The following is an 18,679-nucleotide window of genomic DNA, read 5'->3' on the forward strand; positions in this document are numbered from 1 at the left end:
AGACTTTCATCCAAAGACTGTTTCTTGATTCTTTTAGCAAGACCTCCGCTACAGGGTCTGTATTATTACATTATGAACTGAGTTACAATAATATTTAAATAACAATCTCTTAATTTATTTTATCCATTTACAATGTTTTGTTGTTTTATTTTGATATTGTTTTATAATTACCTTTTATTTCATTGTCAGTGCATGCCTGTGTGGGTAAAAATCTGTGTGTAAATTCATATAAAACATCTTTTAGCTGTTGATTTTTGCTACATTATATTCTAATCTTATGGCTGGGTTCAGAAATAGGGGTTGGTTCAGGATCTGGTTCCTTTCTTTTGAAGTAAAAACAGTAAAATCCATAAAATCTTTAAGGATCTTCTTTACCCACCATCATCAGACTCTACAACGAGTCTCTTCACAGTCGAGGCAGCCAGATCTAATGTTGCTGGACTGATTGGAACTGTTTTTCCTTGATCGTAAACCACTTATTCACTGAAGTCACTTTATTTTCTAGACCCCAAATTTGCTGTCACATTTTGTTATTGTCATTATTATTATTGTTATTAATAATCTAGTGATAGTAATGGTAATAATGTTGAAACAGTGGTGATAATGGTAGTGGTAATTATAATGATAATAATAAATGTGTATTTTGATACTTTATTGATACAGTATACTGTTTTTACTCCATATTTGTATATAGCGGTGCACTTGTATATTCCCCCCTACTGTTTTTTTTTCTAAATGTGTAGAGTTCTGTGTAGAGTTCTGTGTTTTACTGCTGTAACAAAACAATTTCCATCGGGATTAATAAAGTGCTATCTTATCTATCTATTGTATATCATATTATTTTAATTTAACAATTCTCCAAAAGTGACACAAGAGGGCGACATCACAGTATTTTTTTTAAAGTTAGCAAAATCATTCAGGAGTAAAGAACTAACGCTTTGTAACCCTGATTAAACACATAATAATAAATAATTTAAATAATTTTCCATAATAAAAAAATAACATATTACAGAAATAACAGCTGAAGTACAATTTCAGGTGCTGAAACTTCAATGTACAACTGAACAGTGGCAAATATTTAAGAATGCAGTATGTAGTGTGGGACTGCAATCATTATACAACAGATAAATGGGTTATACAGCTGACAGTAGTACACTGTAAAACATTTCAGCCTCAATAAGTTATGTGAACTCATTTCTTCTTTTCAACTCCAACTGTCATGACAAGTTTTGGATCAGTTGTCTTGACTACTTGTGAGTTTTTCTGAGTTGTCAATGTTCATTTAACTCATGTCTGTAAGTTATCAGTTAAAAAAAAGAAAAGGGGAAAGAGTGGGCGATTCCTATAGGTGGGCACCATTTTTGAGTTAGACAGAACAATAATATTTTTTAAAACGTTAAAACCATGGGAGCATGGGGCTAACCACATTTTTTCACAGACAGAAAGCCATTAATATTAATACTGATTAAAAACAACAACAACACACGTTATACCATAGTGGACTACTTTCAGCGGCGGAGGGACACACCTGACTCTGGACTACAGTTTGAGGCAAATTAAGTGCAGATTGATACACCGAGTGGAGTTTGGCAAGTTGGAGCGTTTACTACCGAAAGCGCCAACGGCGGAAAGCAGGTGAGTTTATCAATGTTTGGCAAGTTGGAGCGTTTACTACCGAAAGCGCCAACGGCGGAAAGCAGGTGAGTTTATCAATGTTTAAAACCTGTGTGATAAAAAGTGAAATTGTGTGCGCCGACCGAACTCTTTAAATGTAACAGTATTGACTGTTAGCACGGATTTACTTGTTGTTTCGTCATGTTTGCCGAGGCCATGAACGCTTAACATGAGGTTAACAGTTAGCTACTACACCACTTGGGTCCATGGCAGATATTTTAAATGGTGGTTACGTTGTTTTGTGCTTTAATGCGTATAACGGAACGTTAACTGGGGCGAAATAAACTTTGGGTTGCCTTTGAACAAAACGTGTGCAAGAGTGCTCGGGTAAGCTAATAGTGGTAAAGATTATGTTAAGCTAGCCGATTCGTTAGCCATCCGAATCGTTAGCAATCAATGGTAAATTATTAGACTGTGCTGAGTGTTAAAGAATTTATAATTCTTTTTAAAGTTGTAATTGGGTTTAATTGACCTATGTAGGGATGAATGAAGAGTACTAAATATCTCCCTATTCAGATAATAATTTTATTCACATACATGTTTGAGAACACAATTTAGCATTCTTGTTTTTTCTCTCTGCAGAGTTCTGAAGGTCCCTTTCATTAAGTGGAAATGGTCAAGGAAGAATACTACAGCACTACAAAGAGCAGATTTATTCCTAAACAACATGTATGGAGCCTGTTTGCAATAAATGTGTTCAAAAGTGGCATTGTTTTTATTTTGGGTACACATTGCCTTTTTAAAAGATGTACCAAGAGCCAAGGTGAAAACTTATGTAACATTTGTTGTTTAAATAAATGTCATTTATGAACAAAAGTTGTAAGTTGATTCATTATAAAGTTTAAAGAAACTGGCTTAGTTTAGAAGTCTAGAAATGACAAACATAAGCACTGTTAACTTTAGACAATAAGTTATGTGAATACAGCTGAGGTTTTATTAACTTACAAGTGTGTGTTACAATAGTGAGGAATTGTATGTTTATTTAACTAGATAGGTCATTATTATTATTATCATTTGAACACCGCCGCTGTTGGATCAGCGCGCCGGCTGGATCTGGTGACTAAAGCTAGGTTTATACTTCACGCATCGCAACTGGCGCGAGGGTGCGCGCGTCAAAAATGACGCAGTCGCGGTGGCTCCGCCCATGCGCGTTGGCCCCGCGCGCTGTCGCGGCGCGAGGTCGTGCACCTCTCGATTTTTGAAACTTTGCGCGTACTGCGCGCGCCGCGCTTCAGCAAAATGAACGATTTTGAAGGAGCTCTGGTGGAACAGGTACGCCTTTACAGGCATTTATATGATACATCTATGAGAGATCATAAAGATACACAGATGCTTCAAAATTCATGGAAGGAGATCGCTACTGTGATGGGGAAAGAAGAGACTTTGTAAAAAGGCATGGAAAAACATACGGGATCGGTACGTGAAAGCTAAAAAGAAAAGCCACGGAAGAAGTGGTGACCCAGGTGGAAACAAACATGTTTCACCCATTCTAGTGGAGCTGGGATGGCTCTCCCAGTTTGTGAAACAGATCGACCGACACCAATCTGGAAAGAGAGGTAAAGCAACACAATTTTGTTATCTAAGCTACCCAGCTAGCAGTGTACTATCGGGCCACATGTGGGTGAGGTGCGGGACATCTGGCGTACTGTCGGACTCGGGTGACGTCATTAGGGCCGAGTCTGGGCCGATATCTGTAGTAAGAGAAGCGGCTGAGTTCTGTATAACCGAACTCGGGCCACGTTCAGCATGAGGTATGTGGCCCACTATAAATATCAGAGACTCGGACCGATACCGGTAACTGTCTGGAAAACGATGGAATAATTTTAAATAAATTAAATAATTATTTTAACTTGTTAAATACCACATAATTATAGGTAGTCTTTGTTAATATTATATATTTTTTTAGATAATTGATATGCTCTAATGACTGAGACATGAACGACAAAAATGATTAGGGGAAATAGTGCAGGTTAATACGGAGACAGAAGAGATTAAATAAGTAATGTTTTAAAGACGACTGGACTGGAATAAACTTTATAATGAATAAACTCTGAATGAGGAACATGAAGGGGTGAAAGTAAGCTGAGGTAAAAACCACCGAAGAAGAAGACGATGAAGATTCCCGCTCTTTTCTCTCACCGCCGTGCGCGAGCTCTCACCCGCCTCAGTGTCCTGCTTCATTCTGTAAGTATTTCAATTTAATCTTATATTTTTGTATATATATATATCACTCAGGTGTAGTTAAAACTGTTAATTATATATACGTTTTTCTATCGAATGCTATAGTAAAATGTAATTGTATTTTTACAATATAAAAATTATTTTTATGCTTACTTTAGCTAGCTAACTAGCTACACTTTTTCTCACATAGCTAACGTTCTTTAATGATAAACGTAGCCCTCATACAATCGCTCTGACATACCTAAGTATTTTAATATTAGTAATGCGCATTGTTTGGCGTATTTTACAAGCCGATGTGAGTAACTGTGTGTTTGTAAATGGCGCGGCAGGTCTTCGGTAGCAGCCGTTAGCCGCTAGCAGGAGCACTGATAGCTGACAACACAACATATTTGCATATCTGAATACTAATCGCTTTTCGGTGAAATTCACTGATGTTTAAACAAAATGTTTAATGTAATTTTCGTGTTTCATCTAACTTAGGCTGCGTCCGAAATGGCATACATCGACAGTATGTACTAGATTTAATACAGTACACACTGCTTGACCGTTAAAGTAGTACGCTCTTTAAGTACGCGAGTATGCAGTATGCATCGAACTTCACACACACCAGCCGTCTAATAAGTGTCATGTGACACACAACGTCAAGCCACCAAATCAAAATTGCCACAATTCATTATTTTTTTTCTAAAAAGCCACTCATATAACCATAACATTATTAATTACAAACTTTTAATTTCACTTGTAAACGGTTATCTCCGCACTGTCCGCCCTTTTTACATTCCGCATCAGCAGCCTTTACACACTTGCACTTTCCTATCACATAACTGAACTAGAGCAGTGAAGGTGTTCAAAGCGAAAAAGGCAGACAGTGCAGAGGTGACGGTTTTAAAATTGTAAATTAATAATGTTATGGTTATATACTCTCCCAAGTAACGTTATGAGTAGTTTTTTAGGGAAAAAATATGAATAGAGGCAATTTTACGGTGATGTGACGTCGTGCATCACATGATATTGTTAAGCCTTTTTTTAAAACAGTGAAAGTGATCTATTTGCCACTATGTCCTAGCATTTAACCCATCCATTCAGTGAAACACATATACACATAGGGCTGTCGCGCTAACCGCAATTTTGAAATATCGCGGTATAGACCAGCCAACCGCAGGGCATGCCAAGCAACCGCAACACCGCGGTGTTCACGTTTTTTCTTTCTTTCTTCTATTTTTTTTTGTTTATATTGTTGCAGGTCCATCTTGTTTTACGCTTACATTCGGGCGTAATAAATGTTAAATGAATTCATAATGAAAATGAGCTAGGAGCGTCATTTTCCCGCAACCTGTTCTCATGCGTTGCTGCTGAGTGTCAGGCTTTGTGTTTTAAAATGTAAACAATCGCAACAGGAATTATAGGCAAGTTTATTAATGATCAAATTGAGTTCACACTCAATAAATACTTGTAATTTAGACTATATTCAAACAGCCTTGGTGAACTAAAACACTTAATGACGGTTAATATGGCATTGCAGCCTGCAAATATTCTCTTTCTGGTCTTGCTGGAATGATTTAAATGTATTTTTTCGTTGAATAAAAATGTATTGAAACGAATAATAACTTGAAATATTGTTATGTTAATTATACCTACTAAATAGATAGTTTGTCGCATTGTAAAGTCGCATGCAGGTACAGTACACGTGTATTAGTGTAACGAGCCCCATCAGAGAGAGTTTTAGTACCGAGGGGAACATCGCTCCCCCATTCAGATTCTCTCTAAACCACATCAGATGAACGTGTTGGTTCTTCTAGCGCGCATAATAACGCAGGTTTAAACTCTTACAGACTTTATTATATTTCTTTTTTACCATATTTTGATTAGATGTGTATTTACAATATTTAGCCTCAACACTTTTTTTTTTTGTTTCACACTGTATATCTAGCCTAGGAGCTAAATTTTAACCTTTTTTTAATAGAGAAAAGACTCGCATCCCTGCACTGTTCTGTATTTAACATTAAACACGTATTTCATTGGTCTTAAAGCTGTCTCATCTTTGTCATTATAAAGCAATAATATACCCAATCATAGCCTAACAATAAAGCTTGTTTATATAGCTCTAAAATCCAGATTAATTAAGTAATTTTCAAAAACAACAAAAAATGGCGATATTACCGCATACCGCGATATTAAGACAGGTTGAATATCGCAAGGGGAAATTCTTTCACCGCGACAGCCCTATATACACACACTAGTGAAGTGAGCAGTCAGAGTTTAAAGTGGGCTGGTCTGAATCATATAACTCCTAGTGGGCAAGCAAGTCCCTAATTTAATTAATCCCAGTTAATAATGGCAATATTTTTATGGTGTTTACCAACCACACCTTTATCGGGTGACCCTTTTCTGGAAGAAATGAACAGCATTAATTACAGGAATTGCTGACCTTGTTTGTAATAACGTTATTGATTGTCTCCTTCTGCCCATCTGACAGGCACCTATTCCAGTGTGGTAGCGGAACGTCTGTTAGTAATATATTTGCCAATATCACTCAGGTATGTTGACAGTTATTTATTTATATATATATATATATATATATATATATATATATATATATATATATATATATATATATATATATATATATATATATACATATATATTTGTAGCTTTCCAAAGATAAATGTTAGCGGTTTCATGTTTAAGTACTTTGGCACAAATAACACTGAATGGAATGTAAGACTTGGACTTTGATTAGGTTATTGTCAAGATACTGAAATTTTCAACTTCGATACCATACTTAGAAATATCAATATTTAGTAGCATTTTCAATACTAAAGGTAGATAAAATCGAAACTCTTTAAGATACACATATCAAAATAAACATAATGAAAGTTAATGGTCTGAATCTTTATTGCTGAAACAGTGTTCTTTACCTTAGTGCACATCTTTTAGTGGACCCATGGACCATGAAAAGTACAGTGCGTATCAGGTGTCCTCGAATCTACGGAGAAAAGCTGTTGCGAGTGTCAAGAAACGGCTATTGGAACTGTATCAAGAGCAGAATGTTTTCTGTGTATGCAATGAGAAATTTTTAGATGGCCATGTGTTGAGTGATGAGTGTATGGAGAGAGTGAGTTACAGTGATAAAACTGAGCAGGGCATGATTGGAGAGATTGATGGAATTGAAACTGAGCAGGGCATGGTTGGTGGGGGTGATGGCATTGAAACTGAGCAGGGCATAGTTGGAGGGAGTGATGGCATTGAAACTGAGCAGGGCATAGTTGGAGGGAGTGATGGAATTGAAACTGAGCAGGGCATGGTTGGTGGGGGTGATGGCATTGAAACTGAGCAGGGCATAGTTGGAGGGAGTGATAGCATGGAAATTGAGCAGTGCAATGAGGGACAGTGTGATGATTTCGAAAATGGGGAAGACGTTGTTGAGCCCTTTTGGGATGCATGGGAGCATCATGACATGAGTGAACCTAAGAGTCATGAATGGCAACCTGACCTAGCGCAATCTTTGGCAAACTGGGCAGTAGAATTTGGTATTAAGCTTGTAGCGCTTTCAACTCTTCTTGTCCTTCTGAGACCCTGGCACCCTGACCTCCCAAAAGATGCAAGGACCTTGCTTAAAACAAAGACAAATTATCAGGTCTCACAAATTAAAGGAGGGATGTTCTTTTACTTTGGAATTCTAAACTCGCTGAACAACACGCTAGCTCTGATCTGGGAAAATGTAAAAAATGGTCATGTATTCAAAATACAGTTAAATTTTGATGGGCTTCCTTTGTTCAAAAGTTCCAATACTCAATTTTGGCCTATTCTAGGGTTACTAAAAGGATACACATCTGCAAAACCATTTGTGATTGGTATTTTTAGTGGTGTTAGCAAGCCGAAATGTTTAGAAGAATATCTAAAAAGTCTTGTGGAAGAGTTAAAAACTTTACATTCTGGATTTATTTTCAAGGGTAAGACCTTCTTCATAACTGTCTCCTCAGTAATATGCGATGCACCTGCTAGGGCATTTATTAAAGGCATAAAGGGCCACTCTGGATATTATGGATGCGATAAATGTGTGACTCGTGGCAGACGAATCAATCACAATGTTGCTTTCCCTGAATTAGATGCTCAGAGAAGGACTGATGAAAGTTTCAGGTTATATACTGATGAAGAGCATCATACAACAACATCCCCTCTGACAAATACATACATAGGCATGGTATCGAAATTCCCACATGATTATATGCATCTATCATGTTTAGGAGTGATGTGAAAATTAGTGGTGCTGTGGTCAAGTGGACCCCTTAAAACTAGACTACAATCAAGGGACCTAAACAAAGTGTCAGAAAATCTTAAACAATTAAAGTACAATATACCCTCTGAATTTGCACGGAAACCAAGAGGGCTAGATGAGACCTGTAGGTGGAAAGCATCAGAGTGGTGCCAATTCATGCTGTATTCAGGACCAGTTGTGCTGCGAAATGTACTTTCATCAGCCCTTTTCCAAAACTTCATGTTGTTTTCCACTGCCATGTTTATCTTGGCCCACCCATTTTTGTGTATGGACTTAAACGACTTTGCAAAATCTTTGCTTCTGACGTTTGTTTCACATTTTGGTGAGACCTATGGAATGCAGTACATATCATACAATGTTCATGGTCTTGTGCACCTTGCAGATGATGTCAAAGAACATGGACATTTAGATACAATATCAGGGTTTCCGTTTGAAAATTATTTGGGGCAGCTGAAAAGACTCGTCAGGCAGCCACATTTCCCTGTAGCTCAGATTATTCGTCGCTTATCAGAAATGGAAAGCATAATAAAAGAAAACATCAGTCAACCATTTTCACATTGTTTGAGAAAGGAACACAATCACGGTCCTGTACCTCTCAGTATGAGTAATGCTACCCATCAGTACAGCGAATTATCTCTGGAGAGTTTTTGCATTAAAACTTCTAAAGGTGATAATTGTGTTCGCATTGGTGATACAATAGCTCTGGTTAGAAACATTCTTGATGTTGAGGGAACAGTGGTGTTGGTTTACAATGAATTCAAAACAAAAGCAAATTACTTTGATTATCCGTTGACTTCTACTCATTTGGGGATATTTCTGCTTTCTAATCTTGACTCAACCTTGCTGTACACATCTGCTGTTGATTCAGTTTGTAAGTATGTATTACTTCCATTTAAGGATGATTTTGTTGGAATTCCTCTGATTCATGTGTAAGAGTAGAAGAGGGTTGAGGGATGTCAATAGTCTGACAACATACATTTCATTAACAAGTAATTGTTATAATTTGTCTTGCTGCTGTAAAAGGATTTTGTTGTAAATCACTTGCCCTGTGGACTTGACTCAAATGTGAGATTATTGCTTATGTGAATAATTGCTGATATTCTATGTTTCCTCCACATAATCAAAGTTCAAATCCTTGTTCACTCAAAAATGTTTGGTTTTATTCATACAAAAATCTTTTACAGTTTAAAAGTAACAAAAAGGGACAGGGCTGAAACAAACCTTTGGATATACTGCATTGTTAATTTTATTTTGCTAATTGCACAATTGTTACTATGTACTTCCCTTACTCTTTGGTACAGTAAATAAAGATTTACTAGATGTATTTCTTTTCTCAGTTTGTTTTGTCAGTCTCTTTTAAAGACATAACAGAAGTACAGAATTACAACACTGTGACGGTCACATTAAAACGTAAGTGACTCCCTTAACATTTTTTTTTTCATGAATACTAGCGATACTTCTGTTTGTTAGGTTTGGAGCTTTGTTTGTTAGGTTTCTGTTTGTTAGGTTTAGAGACAATGTTCACATTAGAGAAGAAAATGTTTATTTATTTATTTATTTTTAGTATACAGCCATTGTTTGTGCTTTATTTCATCAGTGTTGTGACCAGGTCCAAAGTAGTCCCCACATAATATAGTAAATGATTGCAAACTTTTCTGTTTTTCCACTACAGGATGTTTCACATTGTGGAATTTGCAGACAAAAAGGTTGCAGTAGTCCCAGCTGTTTGGGTATCGAATGGAATCTGTAGCTGGCCCCCATACAAAAATGGAAACGAGATGAGCAAGGCAGTGAAAAAGCAAGAAATTCCGAATCCAGACTGGGCAAAATACGCTGTCATAGTGAGATGCACGAAAAGTGTGTAATTTCAAAATACTCATGAATAGCTTTCTTGTGAAGTATGTCATGCCACAGCTTACCATATAATGATTTAATTAATCACCTGTTTTCTAAAATGTTTGCAATAACAAAATGCTTGAAGTTGAATTTTATGAATATGTAATTCCATGCTATACCATATTTAGTTCTGACCACATACTGGTTGGCTGAGACATGCTCAGTGCCAATGCACATGTTAACTGGGGTTATTATAGTCCTTGTCTTATTCAGTTTAAGTTTACTGTATATGCACATTTGGAACCCTGCACTTAAAACTGTTTTCATAAATATATTTACTGAGCATTCTAAGAAAACCTGAGCCAGTCAGACTTGAGAGAGCTATTATATAATGCTACATAAATGCTTCTGCCTTTATTTTGCCATCAGATTCATACGATGCTATAAGGCCTAAATTAGCACTGGCTGAACAGCAAAGTGATCTGCAAACAGAGAGTGAAGATGACACAATGCCCTCATACAAAAGAAGGAAAGGAAGGTAAATGTTCTATTAGCCAAATAACTACATGCCACCAACTGATGATTAAGAATAATGGGACATTATGGACAATTACCCAACCTTGCTGTCACCTGTATCTCTTTTGGGAAATACTAATGTCAAGTCTACCTTAATTTGAAAAGTACATTCGTTGTATTCAATAGGGGATTCAATAGGAAATATATTCAGTCTGACAATGAAGACGATGTTGGAGACAATGGTGATTTTGAAGAAACAATATCTGATGTAAATTATCTGCCAGATACTGCCAATGGTAAGAAAATTTTATTTTAGTATGGTAAAACCTAACAAGCACAAACTAATCGTTTATTGATACGTTAATATTAACCTTGGAACGTCTCCAGAGTTAATGGGTCAATTTGGTGCTTTTTTTTTTTAACCTAAATCCTTATAATTATACATAAAACTTGCTAACGTGTTCTGTGCATCAAGAGCTTGTCCATATTGGCCTCTGATAATGACACTCAGCAGAGAACACAACTGCAGACAGTATTTCATGAACTGTAGTAAGCCCAACTCCAGGAAAGTTATTGCTGATGCATATAAAACAACTTGCCTCTTGTAGATTTAAATTCAAAGTATGCATATGTTGATAAACTGAAGATTTTTGTACTGATGTTGTTAACCTCCAGCTACTAGACAACCAACTAATGCGACATCACCACCCAATGTGCCAGAAAGAACTCTAGGTACATTCTTGTTAAACATTTTCTGTTTTCTAAATAAATGCATATTTCACGTGTTATGCCTTGCTTGAATATGATGTAGAAATTCTGATCTGTCGACTACACTGCAGCGTAAACAGGATCATTGTTCATCTTTCTTTAGGCATCACACCACCACCCCTGTTTCCACCACCTCAGCTCCGAACAACATTGATGGTAAATACCCCAGCAACCCGACAAATGCAGAGCGAGGCAGATGCATGTAAGCAGCTTTAAATTCAAACGAATGCAAGAAAAGTTGGTAAAATGCTATTATTATTATTATTATTGTTATTGTTATACTCCAGCTACTAGTCAAGCCACTGATGCTGGGACAATACCACCCAATGTGCCTGAAAGAACTCTAGGTACATCATTCTTGTTAATCATTTTAAATTAAATTATAATATACTGACTATATTGCAGTGTTAACAGGTTAATTGTTTATCTTTCTATAGGCATCACAGCACAAACACCTCAGCTACCGACATCACTTAGGTTAAATACCCCAGCAAGGAGACAACTGCAGATCGAGACAACCACACGTAAGTAGTTCTAATTGAAAATAGATTCTAAAGAATGTGTAACATTCAGGAGTGAGCAAGCTTTTTTTTTTTTTTGCTTAAAATATAATACACTAGTTTGTTAGAGAGTAATGTTTGCTGACACACCAGTCTCCATCAGGCCTAAATGTGGGGTCAGCACTGATTACATTCTTGAATCCATTCCTTTTTGGGACATAGGGACATGTGCTAACAGTCTTAATATTTCATAGCTGTGCAGATCGAAATTCTCACTCAGCTTGAAATAATCAAGCAGCAACAGGCCCAAATCCTGCTGTTACTACAAAAACAAAACTCTATGGGTGCTATGGGTACAAACCAGACAGAAGTGGTGGCGATAGCAGCAAAGTTTCCCATTAAGGACAGGAGTGGTCTTACCACACTAGAGCAGGAGCTTCGTGAAAGCCCAGCCATCAAAGAGAAAGCAGTAAGTAAATACAGTATGAAAGTGATTTATTTGCCACTATGCTTGTACACAGCAGAATTGGTCCATTCGCATTCGACCCATCCATGTAATGAAACACACACATTGTGTGTGTGTGTGTGTGTATATGTATGTGTATGTGTGTGTTTATATATATATCTACATATTACAATATATATATACCGTACCACCGTGCCGTCCTATATATATATATATATATATATATATATATATATATATATATATATATATATTATAATATAATATATTATATATATATTATAATATGCTATAATATAATATGCACACACACACATACACTAGTGAAGTGAACACAAATGCCTAGAGTGATGAGCAGCCTCCACAGCACCCAGGGAACAATTCGGAGTAAGGTGCCTTGCCCAAGGGCACTTCAGCCGTATCATGACTGGGCTTTACCGGGAATCGAACCTGGGACCTTCAGATCACAATGCCGGTTCCTTAAGCCCATGACTGCCCTAATATCAGGGGTGGGAAGCCTTTTTTGTTCGTATTATGATTGTGTTCTAGTGCTTCTTTTTTTAGATTTCACATCTGATCACTACTTTTATCTTTTTTAAAAGAATTGTAAATTAGCTTACACAATGTCAACTTATTGCTGTTTTGCTTCAGATAAACTATTTTGGCATCATCGGGGGTACAAATGTAAGAGATACGACATGGCGTACTCTTCAGAAGATGATTTCAAATGACCTTGCTAGATCAATGAATTGGAAAGGGGCCAATGGAAAGGTCTCATTCAGCGACTCGTTTACGAGAAATAGTCAATCGTAAGTACACTGATTAATAATCACATAAAAGACAGTGTCATGTTCAGGAGGGACAAACTACATAACATATTGTAGATCTCAGTTTTCCTGAGGGACAGGTGGGATCTATAGCACTTTCTTACCCAGGGGCCCTTTACTGTCATAATCTGACCATGAGGACTCTCCTAATTTCAAGTACTGTTTTTAAGTGATAGATATTTGCCTAACATGTCATGTTTCTCTATTTTAGAGTCAGTGAGAAAAAATGTTGTGTGCGCAGAAGCCACAGATGTAGCCATTGAGTCAGTGGTAAAAAGATGGCAAGGAGACAAGAGGAGGTAATTTCTGCATTACATACCTCTCTACTATATTTCAAACAGTTGAATGGGTAGCTGATTTGTAGAGGCATGCAGTCGATGTCGATGTATAGTGACCTGTTTTCTTAAACAACAAAAAAAAAAAAAACATTTAAAAAAAAATTAAAAAGGGGAAGCTTGCCACCAGTCAAAAGTCAGTGTAGACTTGTGTCTGTACTCTCACTGTACAACCACAATTGAATTATAGATTAGATGAGATTTATGTCCATTAGAAAACTGATTCACTGCTCCTGCATTTTACAGCTCCAGTGAAAGACTAGAAGAACTGGTAAGATATGGAAGATACGGCCTGATGTGGAAGAGGAAATGCAGCTCTACAAACAGGAAAAGTCATTCCATTTGATTCTAATTTACAGCACATGGTAGCGGTCACTAAAAAGGAAATGGTTTAGTCCCCATGGTTTAGTAATCCATTCTCTGTTTATAAACTGTACCCGTTAATTTGTAATCCGTACTCCTGATTTTGTAAAATACCCGTGGATTTGTGAAATGTAATCTCAAATTTAAAATTAGAAACCTTATTTTGTAAACTTTACCCAGGTTTATATATGTTTGTTATAGCATAGCATGCTCTAAGTTTATACTAGTACAGGTTTTTATTATACACACATATGGCTCTGCTCTCATAAATTATAATTAATGTGGAATAAAATCTGTTTTCTACTTAGTAAACATAATATATGTATAATGTGATATCTATCTGTCTGTCTCTATCTATCTCTCCATCTATCTATATATATCTGTCTATATATATCCATCTATCTATATATCTGTCTATCTTATCTCTCTATCTATAGATATCTAACTATTTCTAACTGTCTCTATATCTATCTGTCTATCTATATATTTGTCTATATATCTATTTCTATATCTATCTCTAACGCTATCTTTCTAACTATCTCGCTATCTATCTAGATATGTATGTCTACATATCTGTCTATATATCTAGATCTATCTCTCTATCTATTTGTATATGTATATATACAGTGTATCACAAAAGTGAGTACACCCCTCACATTTCTGCAAATATTTCATTATATCTTTTCATGGGACAACACTATAGACATGAAACTTGGATATAACTTAGAGTAGTCAGTGTACAGCTTGTATAGCAGTGTAGATTTACTGTCTTCTGAAAATAACTCAACACACAGCCATTAATGTCTAATCAGCTGGCAACACAAGTGAGTACACCCCACAGTGAACATGTCCAAATTGTGCCCAAATGTGTCGTTGTCCCTCCCTGGTGTCATGTGTCAAGGTCCCAGGTGTAAATAGGGAGCAGGGCTGTTAAATTTGGTGTTTTGGGTACAATTCTCTCATACTGGCCACTGGATATTCAACATGGGACCTCATGGCAAAGAACTCTCTGAGGATGTGAGAAATAGAATTGTTGCTCTCCACAAAGATGGCCTGGGCTATAAGAAGATTGCTAACACCCTGAAACTGAGCTACAGCATGGTGGCCAAGGTCATACAGCGGTTTTCCAGGACAGGTTCCACTCGGAACAGGCTTCGCCAGGGTCGACCAAAGAAGTTGAGTCCACGTGTTCGGCGTCATATCCACAGGTTGGCTTTAAAAAATAGACACATGAGTGCTGCCAGCATTGCTGCAGAGGTTGAAGACGTGGGAGGTCAGCCTGTCAGTGCTCAGACCATACGCCGCACACTGCATCGACTCGGTCTGCATGGTCGTCATCCCAGAAGGAAGCTGACGCACAAGAAAGCCCGCAAACAGTTTGCTGAAGACAAGCAGTCCAAGAACATGGATTACTGGAATGCCCTGTGGTCTGACGAGACCAAGATAAACTTGTTTGGCTCAGATGGTGTCCAGCATGTGTGGCGGCGCCCTGGTGAGAAGTACCAAGACAACTGTATCTTGCCTACAGTCAAGCATGGTGGTGGTAGCATCATGGTATTGGGCTGCATGAGTGTTGCTGGCACTGGGGAGCTGCAGTTCATTGAGGGAAACATGAATTCCAACATGTACTGTGACATTCTGAAACAGAGCATGATCCCCTCCCTTCGAAAACTGGGCCTCATGGCAGTTTTCCAACAGGATAACGACCCCAAACACAACCTCCAAGATGACAACTGCCTTGCTGAGGAAGCTGAAGGTAAAGGTGATGGACTAAACCCAATTGAGCACCTGTGGCGCATCCTCAAGTGGAAGGTGGAGGAGTTCAAGGTGTCTAACATCCACCAGCTCCGTGATGTCATCATGGAGGAGTGGAAGAGGATTCCAGTAGCAACCTGTGCAGCTCTGGTGAATTCCATGCCCAGGAGGGTTAAGGCAGTGCTGGATAATAATGGTGGTCACACAGAATATTGACACTTTGGGCACAATTTGGACATGTTCACTGTGGGGTGTACTCACTTATGTTGCCAGCTATTTAGACATTAATGGCTGTGTGTTGAGTTATTTTCAGAAGACAGTAAATCTACACTGCTATACAAGTTGTACACTGACTACTCTAAGTTATATCCAAGTTTTATTTCTATAGTGTTGTCCCATGAAAAGATATAATAAAATATTTGCAGAAATGTGAGGGGTGTACTCACTTTTGTGATACACTGTATATATATATATATATATATATATATATATATATATATATATATATATACACATATAAATATATATATATCGTGATTTAGGTTTGTGTATACTGCAGTTGCCATTTTTTTATAGAGACATTGTATTGTAATGTATGTAAATCGTTATTTAATAAAAGCAGTCATTTTCCATGTAACCTGATTCTGTTTTCTGAGGGAAGGATTGGCAGACAGGGTGGGATAGGATGGGGGGATACTGGTAATAAGCCGAAACTGGGCCGAGTCAGGTACTTACGGCATACATCTGGCTCAAACTAGGCCGTATTATGGCTTGCCGGTCGAGGGCCGACTCATTTGAGCCGTATCTCAGCCGTAACACTCGGCCGAGTCCGGGCCGAGTTATTCCCAGACTCGGGCCAGAAATATCGGGCCGCGCTGCGGCCGTGATTCACAACCGAGACAACGCCGACTCGGCGCGCCGGCATCGGGCCGACTGTTTTTTTTCCGGCATGCGCGATTCGGGCCGCTTGTGGGCCGATACAATTTTGCTAGCTGGGATATTGAGTGTCAAGATGTGTGAATGTAACTGCATAGTGTATGTTATTGTAAAATCTGATGTGTTAATGTTACTTAACACAATGCAAAAAGCTTTGAACTACAATACATTTGGGGAAAATGTACTAGTGCAGAGATTATGTTAGAAGAGACTGTTTAATAAAGACTTGTGAGGCATTTGTGAAGCTGTGACTCCTTGTGTCTTATTTATTTCACCCTGTTTACAGGTGATATAATCTGTTTACACTGACCTGAGCTCGATGGTGACCTGTGGCTCAGAAGTACAATCCAGAACAGAGGAAACTTCTAGACCTCAAACCGACCATGAGGTAAAACTACACACGGTGTTATTACCTGAGAGTAATTCAGGATCTGTGGCACTGTAATAAGCACTAAATATCTAATATTACAGGTGGATATTGAGAGCGGCCATATAGAAATAAGGAATGTTCCTGCTTTATTGTGAGTACTGCAGCAGTTTTAGAGCAATATAAACTTATTTTAATGATGTTATTTATTAATAAATAAACGATACACTCCTGTTTACACAGTCACTACTGCAAAATGAAGGGAATCAAAAACTTCACCCATAAACTAGCAGCACTGCGTCGAGCCTTCGATGTAAGTAAATTTTCCCTCCATAGGTGCGTCCATTCCCTCACTTCCAGCATCTCTTACTTCCTTACTTATTCACTTTATTATCTCTGTTTCGATTCCTTTAGATTATTTTCAGTCACCCTCCGAACTACAGTTACATCTGTGTGGTGGGAAGAATGACTTTACTCGTACTGGTGGCTGCAAAAAAGAGGGTAACACGACAGCAAAACATGTATCAAATAATTCAAGCGATGTACGAATGATTTAACGTCTTGAGCATTTCTCTTCTAGGATCTGCGCATCTTCCACCGAAGGTACGACCGGCTGATACAGATGCTGGAGAATCAGACTAATCGGATGTGGGCTGAAGTGGAGCTGGCGGAGATCGGGGTGAGTTTGACTCAGTCTGAACCTGGCACCATATTTACTAATATATTTGTTGACTGCCGGATGCCACAGATGCGGTTACCCATAGCGACTACGGCATCAGTCAGAACCACAGTCCGACCATTCTAAAAGAAAATCTATTTTCCTTCTACTCACAGATCCAGCACGTCAACTTTATGGACATCGTCTTTGAGCTGGTGCTGCTGGGAATTCTGGGAAGAGCGAGGGTGCATCAGATCATTTCAGTAAGAGAGTCTGTGCTCTATAGAGTCTAGAATGAATCTGTGCTGCACTACAAGTGTAGTCAAACACACCTATGTGGCTTTTCTTACATTGTTTAGTTGACGCAGTACCGGAGACGATGGCTCTTTCTGGACTGGCTGATTGCTCTCATCTGTTCGTGCGTTACACCCAGATGGATTGAACGTCAGGAGACAGAGCGTTATTTATTCCATCTTCAGGTGTGTGTTTTTTTTTTCACCACAAATGATTTTGAACTAGTAATCTGTTATTTATTAACAGCCCCCTGATGTTGTTTCTCTTCTCTCAGACTGAGATGCTGAGCTTCCTGGATAAAATCTTCACTCTGGACGAGTCTTTGTATGCAGAACCTGAAGCCCTGGCTGCTGCACTGGAGACGCTTTTATGGCGGAGCCTCCGACGGTTTCATGAAAGGCTGGAAACAGAGGACGTCTAAAGGCCAACCTTGATTGGAACCTTTATTTAAGTGTTAGGGATGCAGGTCTGGTGGTTGACGTGTTGTTAATGTGTGTTAACAGTTCACAGGTGCATCAGGACCCAAGACATGGCCGACATGTAAAGATACCACTAATGTGGAAACATGTATCGGGATCTCAGAGAGACGTGCTGCCATTAAGACGCCGTCTTTATAGCAAGACAACGCCCGGATGACTTTGTGGACCAGATCCAGATGTGTAAAAATGTTCTGTAAAAATGTAATAAAAAGAAGAAACTCTGATTGGCTCATTCTCTGGTGTCTTTATTCGTCTTTATTTCACTGATTGCTATAAAAAGTTGGGATGGAGGCAGAATAAGAGTGGAAGGTTTAAAGAAGATTAAAGTTACAGTTGCTCTCCATGCTGCTCTTTATTTTGAGGGAATCTGAGTTGTGAGATTTGGGAACAAACTAGGAACTGGAATGTGGACACAATATAGAGGAAATAAATGTGTCCAGAAGCT

General features: G+C 38.1%; 2 protein-coding genes across 2 annotated transcripts; both read left to right on the forward strand.

The window, feature by feature from the left end:
* The first annotated feature begins 3,174 nt into the window (after positions 1 to 3,174).
* Positions 3,175 to 18,468, forward strand: LOC134326551 (uncharacterized). Its single transcript, XM_063008725.1, has 9 exons — positions 3,175 to 3,230; positions 16,723 to 16,824; positions 16,908 to 16,957; positions 17,047 to 17,116; positions 17,218 to 17,304; positions 17,384 to 17,482; positions 17,638 to 17,724; positions 17,821 to 17,940; positions 18,030 to 18,468. Exons 2-9 carry the CDS (start codon positions 16,756 to 16,758, stop codon positions 18,174 to 18,176), a joined length of 729 nt encoding a protein of 242 aa, XP_062864795.1. The 5' UTR covers positions 3,175 to 3,230; positions 16,723 to 16,755; the 3' UTR covers positions 18,177 to 18,468.
* Positions 9,471 to 13,915, forward strand: LOC134326550 (uncharacterized). Its single transcript, XM_063008724.1, has 12 exons — positions 9,471 to 9,544; positions 9,807 to 9,991; positions 10,400 to 10,508; positions 10,673 to 10,782; positions 11,162 to 11,218; positions 11,358 to 11,456; positions 11,542 to 11,601; positions 11,692 to 11,778; positions 12,009 to 12,223; positions 12,872 to 13,029; positions 13,259 to 13,346; positions 13,629 to 13,915. The coding sequence occupies exons 2-11, from the start codon at positions 9,808 to 9,810 to the stop codon at positions 13,308 to 13,310; spliced, it is 1,131 nt and encodes a 376-aa protein (XP_062864794.1). The 5' UTR covers positions 9,471 to 9,544; position 9,807; the 3' UTR covers positions 13,311 to 13,346; positions 13,629 to 13,915.
* Positions 18,469 to 18,679: the final 211 nt, after the last annotated feature.

This window comes from Trichomycterus rosablanca, chromosome 14 (assembly GCF_030014385.1).
Source record: "Trichomycterus rosablanca isolate fTriRos1 chromosome 14, fTriRos1.hap1, whole genome shotgun sequence".
Taxonomy (NCBI): domain Eukaryota; kingdom Metazoa; phylum Chordata; class Actinopteri; order Siluriformes; family Trichomycteridae; genus Trichomycterus; species Trichomycterus rosablanca.